This window comes from Pogona vitticeps, chromosome 1 (assembly GCF_051106095.1).
Source record: "Pogona vitticeps strain Pit_001003342236 chromosome 1, PviZW2.1, whole genome shotgun sequence".
Taxonomy (NCBI): Eukaryota; Metazoa; Chordata; class Lepidosauria; order Squamata; family Agamidae; genus Pogona; species Pogona vitticeps.
In genome coordinates, this window is record NC_135783.1 from 242540757 (window position 1) to 242564105 (window position 23349).

General features: G+C 42.1%; 1 protein-coding gene across 2 annotated transcripts; it reads left to right on the top strand.

Annotated features, from left to right (window-relative positions):
• The first annotated feature begins 2338 nt into the window (after positions 1 to 2338).
• LOC110078208 (tubulin alpha-1D chain) lies at positions 2339 to 16396 on the top strand. 2 transcript variants are annotated; one of them, XM_078383455.1, is made up of 5 exons: positions 2339 to 2444; positions 9920 to 10022; positions 12528 to 12750; positions 14458 to 14606; positions 15325 to 16396. In XM_078383455.1, the coding sequence occupies exons 2-5, from the start codon at positions 10020 to 10022 to the stop codon at positions 16306 to 16308; spliced, it is 1359 nt and encodes a 452-aa protein (XP_078239581.1). In that variant the 5' UTR covers positions 2339 to 2444; positions 9920 to 10019; the 3' UTR covers positions 16309 to 16396. The 2 variants fall into 2 exon arrangements, with proteins under 2 accessions (XP_078239581.1, XP_020647754.3); XM_020792095.3 differs by lacking the exon at positions 2339 to 2444 and having other exon boundaries at positions 9915 to 10022.
• Positions 16397 to 23349: the final 6953 nt, after the last annotated feature.

The following is a 23349-nucleotide window of genomic DNA, read 5'->3' on the forward strand; positions in this document are numbered from 1 at the left end:
TAAAAGAACGCAAGAAGAGTTTGAACAATATAAGAAAATAACCTGTATCCTAAAAATACCCCGTTTCCCCAAAAATAAGATCTAATCTGAAAATAAGCCCTAGTATGATTTTTCAGGATGCTCATAATATAAGATCTACCCCCCATAAATAAGCCCCAGTGAAGTGAAACCCCACCCTCCACCATTGTGCAGCAGCCAGAAGAAGATGACAGGACTGCATTTGAATAAATGTTGATCATTGTAATGAAAAAATAAAATAAAACATCCCCTGAAAATAAGCCCTAATGCATTTTTGGATCAAAAATTAATATAAGACCCTGTATTATTTTGGGGGAAACACGGTAGTTTGTCTGGAATTGCTGGACAGCTCAGTGGTTTAGGTCTCTGGCTGCAGAACCAGACGATGGGAGTTCTATCCCACATGGTGCCTCTTTGATAAGGGCTGAACTTGATGATTCATAGAGTCCCTTCCAGCTCCGCAGTTCTTAAGATGATGTTGATGTAATGGGTTTAACTCCAGAATCATCCAATCTGTTATTTATAGAATGACAGGATCCTCTTTCAGTACCAGAATGCTTGAATTATTCATTTGTTTACTAGTTTAATTAACAGGTTAGTGGGCACACCGCTCAGTGTTAGAGCACCTGCTTTGCATACAGAAGAGCCCAGTCCTAATCCCTGGCATCTCCAAGCAGGGTTAAGAAAGAATCCTTGCTAAATCTCTGGAAAGCTACTGCCAGTCAGAGTTAACAATACTGGGCTTATACCAAAAGGTATCTTCCAATGTTCCAGTTGACAAAGTGGGTGGCGTGAGGGGTAGAAGAAAACAGCAGGACAAATATGGAACTTTCTGAGATTCTTCATCAGTAGCTTTAAGAAAGAAGATGATTCACTCAGCAAACAGAACTCAGAAGAAGTTCAGGAAACACCAAAAATCTTCAAACTTATACCTCTGATCTGGTTTAAGCAGACCGAGGGCCTGTCCAGACAGAGGAATTTGGAACAGAGTTTATTCTCCTGTGAGAAGGGTCCACCATGAGTAAGGAAATAGGAACCTTCAAAGCTTTTGAAATTAGAAGGACATGATCTGAAATGGGGCTATCACACATTTCTGTGGTACAATAGAACACAGGATTTTAAGCAGTTCAAGAAGCACACACTGAGGAAAGCACTTTGATGGACATGGAATAAAGTAAAGAACCAGATGTACAGGAAAATTCCACACTGGGTGACACCAATTGAGGTGTTTGCCCCCCCCCCATAGTAAAATACAGCGAAATCTTAAATTTCGATGACTCTCTCAAAACCCAACAAGAACTAGTGGATCAAGGAGTTGAAATGGACCGGTGGGCTCAATCTCAGTTATCATCACGATTTGCTAAAGATAAACAATAAGGCTTCTACTTAGAAAATACACCCTTTGATAGAATCTTTCTAGAGACAGGTGAAAAACATATTAAGTTATTGTATTTCTGTTAGATTTTGATACACAGGAGGTAGTCGTGAAATCTAGTACGATTAAATGGGAACAGACTGTTGGGCACAATATAGAACTAGAACAATGGGAACGAATGTGGAAAATGAATATAAAATTAACTAAATCTGTTACATTTAAAGAGAATACTTACAAATGTGTTATAGATGGTATATGACACCCATAACTTTAGCTAAAATGAATGCCCAAATATCAAATTTATGTTGGAAGTGTAAACAGTAGGAAGGATCATTCTATCACATGTGGTGGATTTGTAAAAAAGCACAAAGATATTGGAACAAAGTGAGGCTGTTACAAGAGGTTCTTAAAAGTCCAGGTCCTATGAAACCTGAATTATTTTTATCAAATATTTTGCCGGACTCAATGGACCTTGCAAAAACATACTTAGGCATTCATATTATAACAGCCGCAAGAATAGTTTTTGCAAAACACTGGAAAGAGCCTGAAATACCACAAATAGAGGAACTGATTGTGAAAATTTTCGAAATTGCAGAAATGGATAAATTATCAGAATGGCTAGGTGAAACAAGGAAAAAGAACCACCAGAAATGTTGGGAAAAACTATATGTATGGTTGCAAAATAGAAAGAGCAACTGCTAAAATAAAAATATAGACAGTCATGTAACTAATGATTAGATTAACACTGAGTATGTCTGAACTGGATTGTGTAACATATTGAAAGTATAATTTGAATTAATCGTATACTACAGTATATGGGAAATATATTAATTGCTTGTAAGGTACATTTTCAATCTCACTCCATTTTTATCTTTATCCCCATTGTTCCCCATTGTTACCTTCCATTCCTTACCCTGACATGAAAATTAAAACTTTGCAAAAAAGAAAAAAAAGAAGAAAAAAGAGTAAGGAAAAAGCAGCAGCAGCAACTGAGGACAGCACAAGTCTGAGGGGAAAACGTTGAGGTGAAGGTTGTGGAGGTGGAAGACAGGTAACCCATTCTTTTCCTTTCCTTTCTTCTCAGCCAAGGCTCTGCTGGGGCTCTGCTATCTTGTGGGGGCAGAGACCACTGAGCCAACATAGCCCCCTTCCCCAACTTTTCTCACAGCTATCATTCAGCCAGCTGCAGTGGCTCCCCCCCCCCTCTTTTGACAAGTCAAAACAGCAATGCTTCAACCCAGCAAGATATTAGAATTGTATGTGGGGAATTTTGTTTCAAAAGACAAAAATAGAGGAGGGTGTTTCTCCATCCACCCTCCTGATGTCACAACCCACCTAATACGTCATCTCAGATAATACCACCTAATGCTCATATGGGTGCAAAATAACCATCCGAACAGGCTACACAATGGGATATTTAGGAGTGCACTGAATTGTGCTGAAAAACCAGAACCCCTAGTGTTGTGCCACAAAGGAGCAGAAGAACTCTTAAAGGAGCAGGATGAATCCATCTAAGTAGAAACATGTGTGGACACTGAAATTTGGTTCAAACAACACCATAAGAACAGTAATACAAACAGTGGTCTACAATATATGGTCTACAATATATACCCATCTGGACAGCCCTGAGATATCAAGGTGTTTTCCTTCTTGTGTCACTCAGTGGAAAGCAATGGGAGGGTCTGCACATATATAAGCTGCTTAGAGAATTTTGGTGGCTATAGCAGAGGATTGCCCCCTCCCCTGTATTAAACCAATCAGGCATTTCAGCCCTGTCTGGCATGCCCTGAAAATACACAATCTCTTTTGAGGCTATGTGTCCCCTTTCGGCGTTGATTGCTACAGATTACCTGCTTTCTGGCGGTTCTGTGCAAGGACCAGGCTATCCTACAATTGTAACCTTTACCCACTAGTCTTTGGTTTACGTATTTTTGAGCTCTGGTGAAACCTTATTATTTAATCCCAAAGAAAGGCTTGTTTCTTTTCACAAAACAATTGGCCCAAACAGTGACTGTGCATTTTGAATGGCATGGGCTAAGCAGGTATCGTGTCTAAAATCCAGGCCAAACATGCCTAACCAGGTAAAGTGGTAACCCTACCTCATGAGCCATACTGAGGGTACTTCCAGAAGGACAGCTCCCAACAATACCCTGTGTCGCGACTGCCACCTCCTCCTAAGTCACCACAAGAGATGACAGGTCACGATCCTTCTCACACACCCACACAACTTCGCTGCCACCAACCACACATAAACCTGACACTTCAGACTTAGTATGGATTTCAAACTAAAAATGATGATTTATTGAATACAAAAATAAAATGGAAATCACTGAGTAAAAGAATCACTTGTCACACTATATTTCTCAGACCTTAACCCTGCACAGTTCTTTGTTACTTAACACTCAATTACTCAATTACCTAACCTATATCTAACCCTGTATACAGATCTTCTTTTAAGCCCTCTCTCACTCTCCCACTCTCTAATTCCCTAACTCTCTAATAATTCTCCCCTCTTTGCACTCCCCCCTTATATACATAAACTCCACCCCTTTAAGACCCACCTCCTGCCCTGCCATAGGCCAGGAAACTCCAGCCTTAGCCAAGACAGGCAGGTGACATCATGGCACACGTCACATACCTTCCCCCTTTAATAAGTTGTTTTGTGGGGGAAAGCTAAGGTGCTTTTTCCCCAAAACAACTGCAACCAACATCAAGCATTACATTTATTAACACAGTTTAATATAACTACAGTATTCAAATATACTTACACTTCCGCCATACAGGTATATAAAAACATGCAATGCATAACATTTATCATAACCCAACACATAACTGTCCAAACATTTTACATTGCCATATACCAAGTACAGAGTCCATAAGTTCTTTAGATGTCGTCTTCCGGTCTTCTGGATAAGGCGTCAGCCACACAGTTTATAGTCCCTCTGACCACCTTAACCTCGAAATCATAGTCCTGCAAAAGAAGCGCCCACCTCATCAGTTTACTGTTCTGTGATTTCATAGTCCGCAACCACGAAAGAGGTGAGTGATCAGTGCACAAGGTAAAATGTCGACCCCAGACGTAAGCCTTCAACTTCCGGATCGCGAAGATGATCGCCAAACACTCTTTCTCGATGGTAGAAAGATTCTTCTCCCTGGGAAGCAACTTCTTGCTCAGGTACGCCACTGGATGTTGGTCTCCGCTGTCATCCTGTTGGCACAGTACCGCTCCCACACCGGCATTAGATGCATCCGTGTAGATGATGAACTCTCTGTTGAAGTCAGGAGCATGCAGCACTGGATGGTTGGTTAGAGCATCTTTCAGCCGTCCAAACGCCATCTCGCACTTTTCTGACCAGGAAACGCTGTTGTTGCTCTGCTTCTTTGTCAGGTCTGATAAAGGTGCAGCAATCTCACTGAAACCGGGTATAAACTTTCTGTAATACCCTGCCAGACCTAAAAAGGACCTCACTTTCTTTTTAGTGGTAGGTCTGGGCCAATTCAGGATTGCTTCTACCTTGGCCTCTAAAGGTTTGATTAGGCCTCCTCCCACTATGTGACCTAGGTACTTCATCTCTGAGTTACCTAGCTGACACTTACTAGCTTTAACGGTTAAGCCACCATCTTTCAATCTTTGTAGCACTAATTCTAGATGATGTAGGTGATCTTGCCAGGTGTTGCTAAAGACCCCTATGTCATCGATATAAGCTACCGTGAAGTCACTGAGCCCTTTCAGAGTATGGTCCATGAGCCTTTGAAATGTAGCTGGTGAGTTTCTCAAGCCAAAGCTAAGGACTCGAAATTCAAACAGGCCAAATGGACTACAATATGCGACTTTCTCTTGGGCCCTAGGATCACTTCTTCCTTGCCAACACTCTTTGGTTAGACCTAACAAGGATATGACTCTGCAACCTCCAATCATCTCACTTAGGTCATCAAGCCTAGGCCTGGGATAAGCATCAGGTTTAGTTACTGAATATAACTTGCTGTAGTACACACAGAACCTGACACTGCCATCCGGCTTGTCTACTAAAACTACAGGGGCTAACCAAGCGCTAGATGAGTGTGCAATAATTTGATCGTTCAGCATTTCGTCTAGCTCTTTGCGAATATTGTCAAAGTAATAACCTGTTACTCTACATGGTGTTACAGACTGAGAAGCATTCCCTGTGTCAGTCCTGGGTAGCACTCTCTTGTCAACACCAGGTTTGTTTGAGAACACTTCTTGAGGTTTTGTAACCAGCGTTCTACAACTATTCTGCTGTTCTCTGGATAGAGCAGGGCTGATCTGCACCTCTTGTGGATTGAACTTTTGTGGGCCCCTCCCTTCCCCGAAGGGCAACCCATGTTCCTCCTTATCAGCCGCTTTTATTGCAAACTGCACATGGTTGGTCTCTCTGTAATAAGGCTTCAGGGCATTGATGTGAACGACCCCCCTGCCTAACCTTTTCATAAGTTTGGATGTATGAGAGGTTCCTAAATCTGTGATTATCTCAGAAGGAAAACCCATCCTACTCATGTACTTCAGTAAGGCTTCTGCTACAGTCTGGGTCTCTATATTACGTAATGGGATCGCTTCCGGATATCTCGTTGCATGGTCTACTATAGTTAAAATAAATCTGTTTCCCCGCTTAGTGGCGTTGGGCAATGGACCTATGATATCCACGCCTAGACGTGTAAAAGGAGTTGAAATCACTGGTAATGGGCATAGCTTTGCTCTAGTCTTATCACAATTAGAGCCCTGTCTCTGATAAATATGGCATCTTTGACAGAAACTCTTAATATGTTTACCCATATCAGGCCAGTAAAAGTTTTGGGCTATTCTTTGTTTGGTCTTGTTTATCCCCATATGAGCTGAGAAAATGTCTGCATGTCCCTTTTCCAGAATCATAGGGCGATATTTCTCAGGCACCACCAACTGTCTCTTAACTTCAGGCCCCCCTTTTGAAATATTATTCAGTTTTTCCTTATAAAGTAAACCACCTTTAATAATAAAACGCTCAGGGCATTCAGGTGATAAATCTTCATCAGTCACCTTTCCAAAACAGTCTTTTAAGGTGGGGTCTGCTGTTTGTTCCTTGACAAAGAGGCTTTTCTGAGGTATTTCAACTGAGAATGCCTCAGGTTGTGGTACAAATTTCTCTGGCTCTTGAGAGTCAGTCTCATTACTGGCTTCACTTTGTACTGATTGTGAACGTGTTACCACCAGGGCACTCTTGACATGCTTTGTTAAGTCATTACCAATAAGAAAAGGGGTAGGAATCTCAGAAGACACCCCCACTCTCCAAAATCCCTTCCAACCTTGATATTCAATTTTCAAATCAGCTACAGGTAATGAAACTAGTTCTGACCCAATCCCTTTCACAGATAGAGTCTGGTCAGCAATCATACAACTTTGTGGTACTATGTCTGAGTGGCAAATAGAAATTTGAGAACAAGAGTCTCTCAAAGCAGTATAGTCATTTTCAAAAACTTTTATCCTGTCCCCAGCAGATTCCAATAACGCATTATTTGTCTCTATGTAATAACAGTGGACAACTTCAGCGAGAGGCAGCTCCTTCAATGTATCCACTTCAGAGCTCCTAACTGCCTCTGCCTGGGTTTCCATGGTAACAGAACTTTCATTAGAAGAAGCTTGAGGTTTACTCTGAACACAAAATACAGCCTTTGCTTCTTTTACATTAACTTTCTGAGGTGGAATTTCTTTATTTTGCCTTGTATTAAAACATTGTGCAGCAATGTGGCCTTTCTTTTTGCAAATGAAGCAGATTCTCTCCCCCCATGAGCTTTTCCCATCAAATCTTTCAAGTTTCTCTTTTCCCTCCAAAACTTGTTTACTGTGCTGGCCCTGTTCTGAGGGCTTTTCACTAAAATGGCCGCCTACTTTAGTCTGTCTCTGTGCTTGTTCCTTAGAGAACTTTGGGTCCCATGTTTTCCTCACACCTCTCCCCTCATAACAACTAGGACCCCTTATTTGAGAAATAAAATCAGCTATTTGTGCAGCGTTTCTAACGTCAGTTGGTTTCCGTTCTTGAACTAAAAATTTAAGTTCCCCATGGAGTAAGGAATAAAACTGCTCCAGGCCCACAACATTTTTCAATTCCTGAAAAGTTTTTACATTCTCCTGTTCAAGCCAACGATCTAAACACTTTTCTAAGTTAAAACCAAGTTGGGTATAAGACTCATCTGATCTTTTAGTAAGTTTTCTGAATTTCTGCCTAAGATGTTCTGAATTAATGCCAAATCGATTGAAAACCATTTTTTTTGAACTCTGAATAATCTTTACTGAGCTCAACTGGCATATCAGCATATATTTCTGCCATTTTCCCACTAATCAGAGACCTTAAAACTACCATTTTCTCTGCTTCTCTGAGGGAAAAATCTGAGGCTGCTCTCTCAAAACTTGTAAGGAACGCTTCAACCAAATCCCCTTGTTTATAGGATGGAAATTTCTTTAAATCTGCTTTTGATAATTGGCTCTCCTCATTTTCCCTATTATTATTATTGTTCTGGTCCATCATTTCCAATTTTCTTAACTCAAACGCCATCCTCTCTCTCTCCAATCTTTCTTCTCTTTCCATTCTCTCTCTCTCAGCCTCCCTTTCCATCTTCTCTCTCTCCAATCTTTCCTCTTTTTCTAATTGTCTCATCCTATATTCATGTTCTTGGGCTAACTGAATTTTCCTCAGTTCTGATAACTGTTCACCATTAGCTTCTTCCTGCACTGAGGCAACTCTTCCCTCACCATTTGACTCATCCCCAGACCAGTCTGACATTGCTTGGTCTCTTTGTTCACTCACTTCTGCCATTTGACTGCGTGTGAGAGGCATTTTACTAACTCAAAAGGCTCCTGTCAATTTCCACGCCTCTGTTTAAAAATACTTTTCTTCTTGCTGTGCTTTAGGTCTGACACTCTTTAACAGGGTATACCAACAGATATGGCTAGGCTTGTTACTGTAATCTCTAATGGCTTCTGCCCCTTCACCGGGCCTCTTGCCAGATTTAGAGCTACTTTAATTTTCTGCCCTTGGCTCTACTTCCAAATCCACCACAGCTTCACCTTCTCTCAGGTTCTGTAGTTCACTAGAGAAATCCCAAATCTTCGCTGCCCTTGGTCTGTCTGTCCCTTCCGAGTTCTCCCAACTCTGGACTCTCAGACCAAGTCACAACATACTTTGGGCCAATCTCCCTCACAAAATGGACCTTCTAGAGCTCATAAGTCAGTTCCCTCACTCTGAAGTTTAGGTGCCTCTCTACTAGATCTGCTCCCCCCTGGAGACAAATCCTAGAGAGTTACCCACACCCCACTTCAGGTGCACCTAACTGAAATCCTTTTGCTCTGGTCACACTAGCCAAGGCTTTTCTGGACAACTGGGCTACTGGACAACTCGTATCCCACCGCTGCCACCAGTTTTGTCGCGACTGCCACCTCCTCCTAAGTCACCACAAGAGATGACAGGTCACGATCCTTCTCACACACCCACACAACTTCGCTGCCACCAACCACACATAAACCTGACACTTCAGACTTAGTATGGATTTCAAACTAAAAATGATGATTTATTGAATACAAAAATAAAATGGAAATCACTGAGTAAAAGAATCACTTGTCACACTATATTTCTCAGACCTTAACCCTGCACAGTTCTTTGTTACTTAACACTCAATTACTCAATTACCTAACCTATATCTAACCCTGTATACAGATCTTCTTTTAAGCCCTCTCTCACTCTCCCACTCTCTAATTCCCTAACTCTCTAATAATTCTCCCCTCTTTGCACTCCCCCCTTATATACATAAACTCCACCCCTTTAAGACCCACCTCCTGCCCTGCCATAGGCCAGGAAACTCCGGCCTTAGCCAAGACAGGCAGGTGACGTCATGGCACACGTCACACCCTGCAATACTGATGTCATCATTCTTTCCCTTAATAATAAGAAAAAAGATGGAAGAGGCAATAGGGAAACATAGCAGGAAGGACATTCTGGACTACCCATAAAGTAAAGTAAATGAGGCTAGTTGATTGCCCAATAAAAGCCTTTTCTGGTGGCACCCACATTCTGCCACCGTACGTATGCTGTACTCTAGCATCAAAGAACAAGGAGAGTTCAAAACAAAATACATATTTTAAAAAGCCAGGATGTTGTAGTGGATGGAGTGTTTGACTGGGACTTCAGAAACACAAATCCTAGCCCTCACAGCCAAGAAACAGACTGGGTAACGTTGGGCCAGTCACTGTCTATCTGACTTACCCTGTAGTGGGGAGAAGAGGAAAGCCACATACATTGACAGGATATAAATGTATAAACAAGCCTTCTGGAGACCTTTCCTGCCCTTTGATCCCATGCATGTCAGGGCTTGGATATGGAACTGTTTGGTGTAACCAAGGCCCTTACAAGCCTAGCTCAGCTGTTTCACTATTGAATATTTGTTAGTCCTGGATGTAACCCAGTAACCATTCAGAAAAAAAAAAAGCCAGCCCTGTGTCCGTCTCTAACAACAAAAAGTCTTCTTCTACCTTGGAGATAGGCTTTGGAATGCTATAAAAAGCAGCCAGTTCAGACAACACCTTCATCTCCATTCTTCTTCCTCGGAATTCCTTGCTGCCAGATTGAAGACATTCTGCAAGATGGTGAGTATTTTTCTTACTTGGACTTTTTAGTTACCCTAGAGGAGGGAGGAAGCCTCAGTTCTGGTCTCTACAGTGATCAGCTCCACAATGTTTTCCTTGTTTAAACATAAAAGTGTAATCCTTGAGCCCATCGCTCGAAACACAGATACACTTAGAGCTCTAGCAAGGATACAAGATGCAGAAGAAAGAGGAAAGGCAGAACCAGAGCTACTGATGATGGAGGAACTGTTAATTAGGGGTGTTTGTTCCTCAGACTCTTGATCCATCTGGCCTAATACTCCAGCGCTACCTGTAGATGCCAGGGACTGGGCTTAGCACCTTTTACATGACATGCGAAGTGGCAATTCTGCCATTGAGCTTTGCTCCCTTCTTATAACTGGCTAAGGGATCACTGGAGTTGTGACCCAACACATCTGGAGAGCACCAGATTGTGAAGAGTTCCTGTTCTTGATAGAGTGCTGGGGTTGATAGGCTGGGTACTAATCTCCACCTTGGGTTAGCAACTCAGAGGATGGCTTTAAATCAGATCCCTATTTCTCCAGCTGGTTCTAAACACATGTTTTTAAAGGCGTTCAGCACTGTCTCAGTACTGTTGTGGAAGGTGGTAAGAAGCATTGGCTTACTGAAGCCCTGCACACCAGTAGCTTCTACGTGGTCTCTTGATATTTAGGGATAAATCTTCTCTCTATATAAATAGGAAAGAAACTGCAGTAAATGATCCTACACTGTTCTGAGCAACTTGAGGAGTGGCATGGCATCCATGTGTAAAAAAACTAAAAATGAAGTTGCATGTCCTGGAAAATCTGGCCCATGGATTTTTCTCCATGTCTTGTTACCTTAACCATGCGGCTGAAAACAGGTGTATTGAGCATTCAGACTGTGTGAAGCTTACTGGGAGAGGGAGCTGGCAAGAAGTTTTCCCTTAAGGTGAGAGAAGGGCCATGGCATGATACACTAGCTGAGATCCTGTTGCTTTAACTTAAAATCATTCCAGCACGTATGATTTTTGGAAATTAAAGATTCTCCCCCTGCTATCCTGTGGCTCCCAACAGCTTCCTTGTGTTGAAAGGGATCCCAAGGGAGCCTCATGACATAAAGGGGGAATTTTATTTTTTTAAAATTTTGAAACACCTCAGTGACTGATGACATCACCAGCCTTATGTGGCATAAGTTAAAGCAACAGGAATTTGGCCAGTAACTTGGAAGGCACATCAAAGGTCATCTAGTCCAGTAGTCCACTGATGCAATAAGTCCACTGTCACAGTATCCTTGATAGGTGTCCATCCAAGCTCTTCTTGAAAGACTATAAAGCAGTGGATCTTAACCTTCAGGTCCCCAGCTGTGGCTGGACTACAGCTTCCAGAATCCCTTTCTATTGGCCATCCTGGCTGAAGCTACCAAGAACTGAAGTCCAACAATATCTGGGGAATCACAGGTTGGAAAGCATTGTCCTAAAGAATAAAGTCCACCAGTTTCTAAAGCAGCCTCTCCCCAGTTTAAGAGCCCGAGTTGTTCAAATGTTTCATTGAAATCCTTTTTATAATGTGAAAACATTTGTTTTGTGTCTTTCACCCAAAGCTTTAACTAGCCATTTCAGCACTCGAGGCAAGCAGTACTGTCTCTTATCCTACTCTGATCGAGGCATGGTGCAAGTCTCCTCCAAAGGAAAAAAGGAGGGGAATGAAAAGAAAGTTTACGCTATCAAAACAAAGAAAAGTTAACAGAACAGGGAGGTGCTGGCTGTTTATTTACCTAATGCTCACCAGTACATTCATGTCTAGATTTTGGCACTACTGTATCTAAATTCCGGAGGTGGCATTGAGGAATTATATAATCTGTATGATTGTGGGTGTGGGTGTGGTTTCTAACAGAAGCCTTTTGCCTTGAGTGGTCTACTAAGAAAGCACATTTTTATATATACACCCAGAAAGCTCTTCTTTCTGTAGTTACACCAAAGTATTAAGCAACATCTCCATCTTTGTAAATCTATTTGGCCTTCAGATATGTTAAGATTACAGCTCCCGTAACCCCACAGATATTCTGGCAGGGAGATTATGGTAACTGTAGTCTAATGCATCTGGAGACATAGACAGCTCATGACTAGAGCAGCACCCTGCCCAGAAATTTTGGAGTGAGATGTCCCCCATGCTTGACCCATGGGCCACCCCATTTGTAGGATACCAGGTTTAGAAGAGTTGTCCTAGGAGTGACCATCACTATGGTCAGGACTGAGCTGTTAAGGCTACCTTAGAGTTGCCCCAGAAAGCAAAGGAGCATGTATTGCTCATGCAAAGCCCTAACCCAGACTGGATACTCTTCCGGTCTAGAAGTTCTCAGTGGCCTTCTTGGGTGAGCAGGACTGCTGCCTACAAAGATACTCTAATTTGCATGTTTGGTGCCTCACCAAATGTGTATCTAGAAGTTCCCTGTTCTAGTCAATGGTAGCTCTTCTTGACATGTGACTTGATTTCCACATCAACGATGTCTATATCCTTCTCTTTTCAGCGTGAGTGCATTTCAGTCCATGTTGGCCAGGCTGGTGTGCAGATTGGCAATGCATGCTGGGAGTTGTATTGCTTGGAACATGGGATTCAGCCAGATGGGCAAATGCCCAGTGACAAAACCATCGGAGGTGGGGATGACTCCTTTAATACTTTCTTCAGTGAAACTGGAGCTGGAAAGCACGTGCCTCGGGCTGTTTTTGTGGATCTGGAGCCCACTGTGATTGGTGAGTGTTCTGTGTCAGGGATACAGTCTGAGCCAAACCTGGGGGGTATCTCGGTGCATTCTTGCTGGTTGCTGACTTGAATCCAGAGATGGTGCAAGATATTTTGATGCCTGTCAGGCTAGTAAGAATATAGTAACAAACCAACTATTTAACCACTTCCTACCCTTTTGTGGTACCCCAAAATCTCCCATCAGTCTTGAGTTAATCTATAACCTGCTTTGTCTTTCTGGTGGTCAATGTCATTTGTAAAGGACTCTTCCAACATCACATTTTGAATGAATCAGTTTTCCCCCTTCAGCTTCCCTCATTATCCAGCCTTAACATCCCAGAGCATGGATTGGATTAACCTTGGTCTCCAGCAACACATCCTTACTTTTAAAGATGATTTCTAGTTCTTTCATTCTTGCCCAACCAAGTCTCAATCTTCTTCTGATTTCTTGGTAGCAGTTATCCCCATGTTCATTGATTATTAAACCAAGGTACAGAAAATCTCTAACAAGTCTGATTTCTTCAGTGTTAGCATTAATGTTATATAAATGTTCTACATACACAATTTTTATCTTCTTAGTGTAAAGATATAATCCAGCTTTTTCACTTCGTTTAACCGTAAGTGCTCCTTTCAGATTGTTGTTACCGTATTTTTCGCACCATAAGACGCACTTTTTTCCCACAAAACAGGGGGGTGGAAAGTCTGTGCGTCTTATGGAGCAAAGAAAACAGATTATATTTTCCTGTTTTCTTCTCCTAAAATATTGGTGCGTCTTATGGAAAGGTGCGTCTTATGGAGCGAAAAATGTATTTACTGCCAGTATTATAACTTAATCTGCATATTGTAAATTATTGCTGCTTTTTTCACCAGTTTTCGCTCCTCCTTCATCTCAATTTAATTCAGTTTTTTATATACATATGTTCTGCATGCAGGATGAACAGACAGGGAGATAAAATGTACTCTTGCCTGACAAATTCACCTGTTGGAAATCATTCTGTTTCTCCATATTTTTCTTCTACAGAACCCTTTTGTGCACAATATAGGTGGACAATCAAATGTTGAGGAACACCCATTTTCCTTTAGAGCAATCCACAGGTTTTTTTTTTGTTCTACATAGTCAAATGCTATGCTATGGTTCATAAAGCACAATTTGACCTTTTGAAATTCTTCATTATACTCTAGCAGCCAAAGTACATTTATACTGAGAGCTTTAGAATTTCTTTCCATTCTGAATTGAGCTTGAATGACCTTTCTTCATCCAAATATAGTAAAAATCTTGGTTGTAAAATTTTGAGCATCACTTCACATGCATGGGGAAATTAATGTGATATGTTTTGTCTTAAAGGTATTTTTCTAAAGCATAAATTCAGACCAAATTCAGCTGATTTAGAGTTGTTTCAAAAGGATGTTTTTATAACCCATAGCCATAGTTAACTCAGAATGCCATGCCACTTTGGAATGTTGTCCCGAGAGGAATGGTTGGCACTGGTGGTAAATGTTATATACTGCACTCAAACTCATTTTTGAACAAAGGCATAGTTTGTAAATGGTTCAGGTAAAGAACAAACAAATAAAGGATCCTACAGACAGGCTCAGAATATACTGTACCTGCATAGGTGCAAATGTGGAGGTCAGTTGTACTCTGGACAAATTCCACGAGGGCAGAAGGTGACAGAGGGGTCATCCACAATGGGAATGACCTGTACTGTGTATTCTAGATGAGGTTCGGACTGGCACCTACCGCCAACTCTTCCATCCAGAACAGCTGATCACTGGCAAGGAAGATGCTGCCAACAACTATGCACGTGGGCATTACACCATCGGCAAGGAAATCATTGATTTGGTGCTGGACAGAATCCGGAAGCTGGTAATGTGGCTTGGAACCAAGGGAGACAGGGAGCAAGAAGGGGACTTGGTAGTGTATGGGGCCCCAGAGAAGTCCCGGGTGAAGATCATGACTGAGCATAAATTTGGGTGGGGAATTTGTAGCCTTCCAGAAGTGTTACCCTGTAACTCCCATAATCCCTCACCATGGACTGTGCAGACTGGAATTTTGAGGCTTTAAATCTGAAACACCTGTAAGGTCAAATGCACCCCCATTGCTTGTATATGTTATAAGCAGGTGGTGTTGCGGCACACAGTTCATTTTCTACTGCTTCAGTGAAAGAACTGGAGCCAGTCGGGCACATTTTCTTCACAGAGTACTTAAAACTCAGCAATATATGGAATGGCCTTATTTTCTGACGAAACAGGACCTAGCCTGCTATACCAGTGATATGATTACTGTCTGTCACAGGGGATCAGTGTTTCTGAAAGCCCAGCTGGTTAGTGAGGGCATTAATCTGTAATGAAGAAATACAGCACAACCACTCTTTCTCAGAAATATATCACATTATACTCCAAGAGACTTATTCTCAAATTAGTATATCTATAGTTAACAGTTGATCTCCTAACAGTATTCATTTTGGGACAGGATATCAAAAGATCAGCTAGGAAAACTTACGAGAACTCGGATTCTTATGTCCCACCACTCCACTCTGGAATGCCCATTACCTGTTTCTTGGTTTGTTTCATGTGTCCCACAGGCTGATCAGTGCACGGGGCTCCAGGGATTCCTCATCTTCCACAGCTTTGGGGGAGGCACTGGCTCAGGATTCACTTCCCTGCTGATGGAACGGCTCTCAGTTGACTATGGCAAGAAGTCCAAGCTGGAGTTCTCCATCTATCCAGCACCTCAGATTTCAACCGCTGTGGTGGAGCCCTACAACTCCATCCTCACCACACACACCACTCTTGAGCACTCCGATTGTGCTTTCATGGTGGACAATGAAGCCATCTATGATATCTGCCGCAGGAACCTGGACATTGAGCGTCCAACCTACACAAATCTGAACAGGTTGATTGGCCAGATTGTGTCCTCCATCACTGCCTCCTTGCGCTTTGATGGGGCTCTCAATGTAGACCTGACAGAATTCCAGACCAACCTAGTGCCATATCCCCGCATCCATTTCCCTCTGGCCACTTATGCCCCCGTCATCTCAGCCGAGAAGGCCTACCATGAGCAGCTTTCTGTGGCTGAGATCACAAATGCTTGCTTTGAGCCTGCTAACCAGATGGTGAAATGTGATCCTCGCCATGGCAAATACATGGCTTGCTGCCTTCTGTATCGAGGTGATGTGGTGCCCAAGGATGTCAATGCTGCCATTGCCACCATTAAAACAAAGAGAACAATCCAGTTTGTGGACTGGTGTCCCACAGGTTTCAAGGTGGGCATCAACTACCAGCCCCCTACTGTGGTTCCTGGTGGAGACCTCGCCAAAGTCCAACGGGCAGTGTGTATGCTGAGCAATACCACTGCCATTGCTGAGGCCTGGGCCCGTCTGGATCACAAGTTTGACCTGATGTATGCCAAGCGGTCCTTTGTCCATTGGTATGTAGGGGAAGGCATGGAAGAAGGAGAGTTCTCAGAGGCCCGTGAAGACATGGCTGCCCTGGAGAAGGATTATGAAGAGGTAGGGACTGATAGTATTGATGGAGAAGGAGAAGAGGAGGAAGGGGATGAGTATTAGCACAATCAAGTTTCTCTTATATGGGGAATTAAAAGACACAATACATTGGGGGATTCTTTTGTCAAAATAAAACATTCACTATGTTGCAGACCTGTGGTTTCATTTTCTCACTGATTCACAACCTAACCAAATTTTTCCTTGCCTATCTGACTTTTAAGTGCAAGAAATCTTACATCTGGAACAATCTCAACTCTTGAAGGTAACTATGGGTGTGACTAGATGAAGATTTGTCCCACAGTGTGGTCTACTCTGGGTACTGGCTGGTTTGCTTCCTCCACCCCTACAACTACATTACAATAATCAACACAGATTTTTCGGAACTTGTTTGCTCCTAGAAAACTGACTGAAGCACACAGGATGGCAAAAATGTAGGCCCAAATGCTGAGGCCAAACTTTGCCATTTCAATCACAATTTAGGACTACATGATAAACACTTTGACATATAATGGTAGGGCTAGATTGCACACTCACTCAATCCGAGGAGAGCACTGCTCCAGCTAAGCCTACCCAGAATCTCTGATTCAAGACATGGAATGCATATTATAAGAGGACAGACTCTCTGAGTGTCTCTTATCTCTCCTCCAGCCTGGGAGATCTTGTTCTGCTATGGCTACTTTTTGGCTATTCTCCCCCACCCACTCACCCCCTCCAGCAAGTTTAAAAGTATTGAATGTAGCAGATTGATTCTTTCCTTCTTCCTTTCCCACTGACCTAATATCTTCATTATCACATTTTCCAATATTTTGGCATCAAATAGACTGGGCCTATGTATGTTTACATAAAAGATTGAATTCACTCTCAAAGAAAACATACAGTACAGCCCAACTATATGAGCCCTGCAAAAAGTCCACACAATATATTAAAGCTTAGTAACCCAAGCGTTAAACTGTGTTTACTAACCTATCTGCTTCAGCATCTGTAATAACTACTCGTAACTCAAAAAAGGAAAAAGAGCCAGTTTTGTATGCTTTCCCATACTGACAGAAGGGAAGCAGTTCTTAACTGGCATATAATTGACTTTTATAAATCTGTATTAGACAGGAATACACACTGCATTTCTTGAGTTTTGGTTATCTACATAATTGATATAATTCATGCTCTTCACTAGATGGCTGTTATGTGAATAATCTGAAACAAGGCAGTCATGTGGAAAGATGCCTGCCATTGGTTCAAATGTCTAATTATTGGGAGAGGAGGGTCCCTGAACCATAAATTCCAGCAAAAGCTCATGTTTAAATACAAGGTTTAATTTGAATTACAGGAGCGAGAGGGCTAAGGGTAGAAATGGCACCATTAAGAAGCAAGGACTGGGCAACTATGGAGTATTAACTCATAGTTAATGTCCCTCCCTCATATCCTTAAGGAAAGCATAAAGCATTGATGTCACAATGATCCCCAACATCTCATTGGCTACTGAAGCTGTTTGGGGTGATGGTAAACCCTTGCCTCCCACAGGATATAAGGTGCCCAGATAAGTCATCAGGTGGAACAAAGAACACGGGCAATCTCTGGATGAGCTAAGGTAAAATAATTGGCTTGACTTTAAGAAATTAGACGAGTAAGAAATTCTAATGGGGAGCATGACATGGAATGTACATTGTCACAGCTAGGCAGGAGAGTTGGGATCAACAGGATTAAGAAAGCAAAGGGTCCTGATGGACAGAAAGTAAGAGTAAACCAGTAACAACCAGAAGATGTTTTGAGAAGTCAGGCTTAATTGTTGTGCAGTAGAAGGACCCATTTTCAGTTCTGACAGCAAAATCTTAAAACCTCAGTCTTCAGCCTTCAGCAGATTCTCTTGTCTTAACCCCAAGGCCCACCTGTATATCAGATCCAACACCTTTCTCCTGGCCGTTTGTTCCCATCTACATACATATTACCAGAAGCTTAGGAGACAAGACTAAGCAAATTCAGTAAAGGTGCTGATGCCTTCTTTTGGTCTAGCTTTGCTGATCTGGGGAACTTTCCACCACTCACAATCAGCAACCAAATGAGGGACTAGCAGTAGTGTTCAATAATGAAAGTCAGCATGGAGACTTAGGTCTAGCCTTCACACTACTGTATAATTACATCAGGCAAGCAGAGAGAGAGAGAGTTAAGAGCAAATGGGGATGTCCCATTATGGCACCCACAAGAGCAATGATCTTAGAATCCATGAAATGAGATTCATAAATCCTATGTTAAGCACATAGTTGTACATACTACATTTCTTCCTTTGGGCACAAAGCAAAGACTTGGGCTTACATTAACACAGGGACTGTGCCAATGTGGTTTGGGGGGGGCAGGTGACCCCAGGCTATTTTTCTTGTCCTCCCTACAACTCCCCTTCTGCTTTCTCTTTAGACTTCCCTACCAAAAATTCAAACACACATACACAAGAGGAAAAACGCCTTTGCATTCCTGCTCTTGGAAGCTTCCACATGAGCTGCAATTGACGTTTTCAACACATCTTGCCCTCTCTTCCCTGACAGGGTTTGTTAACATACACGCAGATATTTGAAATCCAGAAGTGGGTTTTGAGCCTCTTCATTTCTTTCTTTTTCATTTGGGGCATTTTCAATAGTTCTGCTGGTAGATGATCTTAGGTTGTCTAAACTTGCATTAGGTAAAAATATGGATGGACTGTAATGTTTTAGATTGTAGGCACATTAACTACAATTTGGAACACCACAAATTCAACATATAATTTACATGCTTCCAAAACTTGAAAAACTGGGATGTCAGCGGATGGAGAATTTGCTCACACTGATATCTAACTCCCTAGTTTACCATCCTCAGACATCAACATATTTTGGATGGGTCCTTGTGGGACAAGGCTCTGCCCTAAATATAGACTGGTGACATGAAGTGGATCCCTCAAGTGGAGAAATGATATGAAGAAATTCTGAACTGGTGTAGATCCGTGACCTCTCTTCTTGGTCATCCCCTCTGTGAGGTCTTGTGGGCTGGCTGGGTTTTGAGGTCCATCGTTCTGTTTCGTGTTCTGCAGGGCCCTGTTGCACACAGCACCGACCTCCTGCTGTGCTGTAAGAAGCAGTGAAACCAACAGTGCGGCCATGAACAGCCCTAGAAGCAGCTCAAGTAGTGTGGACACAGGTTGTGCTTCCGGAGACATTGCTTCTCTTGCAGCTGCACATTTTCCTCTACTTCTCTGCCACTGGATTCTGCACAGGAGAGACAAATGGCTGATGTGCCAGACTATTATAAGATTTTAGAAATTCCACGGGATGCTTCTGACAGTGACATTAAAAAGGCGTAAGTCTTTCTTCTGCAGTCTCAATATGTTTTACTCCTGAGACTCCAAGCCAGGATTGAACAGTACATTATGGGCAGCGTGCCACTAGCAGAGTGAATTCTTGAAGTACTGAAAGCACATGGTTCTCACAGCAGGAGTTTTTCAAGCCTCCTGTAGTTTGCAAATTAGCTTACTCTGTTTTGCAATCAGTCCTCTAAACATAAAAATGAGCCTGATCCACAGGTCTGATTTCTCAGACCTGACTGTCTGCCAGAATAACATATCTGTAACACTAACAGGATTTCAGCTAAAATGATGTATTATCTGTAACGTATAGTTTGACCCTGAAAGCCAAGAAGGAGTCCTGGTGCTAGCTCAAATAATCTATCACACCACATCAATATAAAATATGTATTGTTTAATTAATATGAAGAGTAGGAATATCCTGGTGATCCAATTATGCTAATGAGCACAAGCCCCAAAGAGGCATTCTGTTAAATAAGCAGACACGTGGAACGTTTGAAATCAACTAGAAGTTGTGGGACTTTCAATCAGAATCCATGGAATGGACCAGGATTCTCTCCTGGAGACTCAGTACAGGTGATTAAAGCTGGGAAGAGGAACTTTAGTTCCAGATGTTTTTGTTATTCCTTGACTCAGAATCCAGGTTTTGCCCTGACATTAGGAAGAAGCCGCAACTCCATGGTCAAATACTGTGGTATTTGCTGCGGGTGTCTGACAGATGAATTTGGTTTTTTGGTTTTTTTTACTGGCCCTTTTTGCTTTCAATGTGGAAGTTTGTTTCTCTGTCACTGGGAGGCTTCTACTTTTTTCAAGCTCACACAATCTGAACACACTTCCCCCCCCATGGGGGAGAGTGACTGTGGGTGGTATTCTGGTGATGTACTAAGCTGGGTGTGATGTTTTGGACAGTGGGAATAGCTACCCCTGCAATTTTCTCCCTACAGTATTTTTTATTTTAACAAACGAACAAGTTTGGCAACAGATCACCTCTGCTCTCGGGGAAAAAAAGATGAAATTTGATATGAAATAGAAATGACTCCAATGAACTACAGCAGGCTACCATGTTTCTGCAGTAGGTGTATATACATTTGCGCATTGTGGAGAACATGGACAACTATCCCTTTCTCCTAAAGTCATGCAAAATGTTAAACAGCTCAGCATCTTTATAATGAACCATAAAAGGAGAGTCAGGGATCAGCACAGGATGGGATCAAAGGTGATGGTGGGGATTGTGGGCTGTGGATCAAAGCACTTTGGATTGAGTGGCCAGTGGGGATACAGGCACCGAAAAAATCCATAGTATCTGTGCAATCACCTAATCCAAACAGGAGTGTAAAATAGGCTATGAATCAAGAAGGAAGCAGTTTGACTTGCCAGGATAGTTGCATCCTGAGGCAAACTGCCTCAGGTGAGAGATGCTGTGAGGCAACAGCAATAGCCCGCCATTTATGCAATCAAGACTTAAGCTGATAAAAGTTCCCAGTAAGATTCTGGACTCTGTATTTTAAGTCCTCAAGGAATAATTTTCTGAGGCGTAAACTCATGGTACAGCAGACTCTGACTAGAGAAATTTACAGAGAGTAGTAATACTAGTGAGAGACTGCTATTGAAATTCAAAGCAAATCCAACATTTCAGAATAATTATTTATTTATTTATTTATTTTTGTTTGTTTAACTTATATGCCACTCACAAAGGTCTCTGGGTGGCTTACAACAACTTAAATACAGTAAAAATATAAAACAATTAAAATACAATTAAAATACTGTATATACTCTAAAAATTGCCATGATGTAGTGCAAGAGGTTTTCTGGTTATCAAAATATTGCAAACAAACTGGTCAGGGTGAAATAATGTTTAACCATAGTTGACAGGTGAGGTGTGGAATTAAACTTTTCCATTGTATCCCCTGGGCATGCTTATGTGTGCACAACTTTACAGATCTTTAATTTTATAGCCAATAGTTATAGAGTAACACCTATTAAGCCAGGAGTGAGGCAGGTGGGGCCTTCCAGATGTTGTTGGACTGTAACCCTTATCAGCCCTTGCCAGCACAGCCAATGGAAAGAGGTGAAGGGAGTTGTAATCTAGCAACATCTGGAGGGCCACCTGTTTCCCATCCCTGCAGTTAGATTTGGTGGTTAAAATTAACATGGGATGGTGCTCCAGCTCTTTACACAGATGCAACACATGCCAGGCCTGCACTTCTCCATTTCTTTGAAAAGAAATTAATTTCTGCAGCAGACATGATTAAACTTTGTGCTGGTGTTTATATAAAGCAGGTGCACATCTAGAATTGGTGTGCATAATGTGCTTAGGTGACAGGAACACTTTCAGTTGGCTGAATTGATAAAATATTGATATGGAATTCACACAGCTTCTTCTGGGGCCATAGTAATAGGATTTTAATAATCCATTTCCATTATTCAGTCACCAAGCTGCCTGGAGGACAGAGAGTGTGTACGACAGCGACTATGTCCTGGAGTACCAGACAGGTGATAGAGGGCAGTGTACTAAGAGATGAAGTGGGGCTGCCCAATATGGCCAAGACAAATGTACAAGCTGTTTCCAGGCACAAAGGAGATGCCTAGACTCATGGTACTCTATTTTATTTTTATTTTTTGGAGCAGGTGTGGGAAAGATGCCCACATAAAGAAAGGATAGATGCTACTGTGATAGAAATTATTGCTCAAGTCATAGCAAGCAATCATATCAGGCAAAATCCAAAGAAAAATAAAACATTTAAAAGGACAAAAACCTTGTGGCACATTAAAGACTGTTACATTTTAATGTGAGTCCAGTGGTTGATTGTGGAGAACTGGTACCTAGTTGCTCAATGGTCCGGAAAACCACAGAAATACTCGAGAGTCTCTCACCTACCTGTGTATTTCAGGGTGACTGCTCGGAGTGGGGGCAGGACAGTCTCTCGATCCAGTGGGGCAGGTATTCAAGCTGGTTTATTATTAGTGCATTATAGAACTCAAAATAATATATTTCTTTTTTTCTTCTGGGGATGCACAGGTACAGGAAGAAAGCCCTGCAGTGGCACCCAGATAAAAACCCAGACAAGAAGAAATATGCTGAGCAGAAGTTCAAAGAAGTTACAGAAGCTTATGAAGTGCTATCGGACAGTAAGAGACTTCATTCTTCTCTCTCCCATGTTCTTTCCCAGTTTGTCAGGGGATCTTTTAGGTTTACATCTTCCTGGACTTAATGATGTTTTGCATAGCCTTTCTTAGCTGTGAGTCACCTAGACCAGTGGTTCTTAACCTTTGTTACTTGGATGTTTTTGAACTGCAACTCCCAGAAACCCCAGCCAGCACAGTTGGTGGTGAAGGCTTCTGGGAGTTGCAGTCCAAAACTCCTGAGTAACCCAAGGTTAAGAACCAGTGACCTAGACAATAGCATGTTTTCAGAAGCAATGCTTCCCCAAGTGGTGAAAGATGTCAGCTTGTCATAGCCTGATTTTCCTTTACTGCTTCTCTTGCATTTAGCACAATTTGTTTTGTGATTGGCTTCTGAAGAAAAACGCAGGGTTAATTAGCAAGCCTGATGGGTGAGGCACATATTAGAAAAAATACCATCATAGGAGGAAATATGGCTTAGCTGGACCTCATATCCCTATGTTACTACCCAATTTCGGTCCCAATTCTCCAGCAGGAATAACAGATAAGACGGCGCATTGATCAGTCTATATGTAAGCCAATTTATTAAACATATAGCTGGACTCCGTCCCTAAAAGGCGGACTGGGAGCCCCCACCATCCATTGGTAAAGCATTTTAT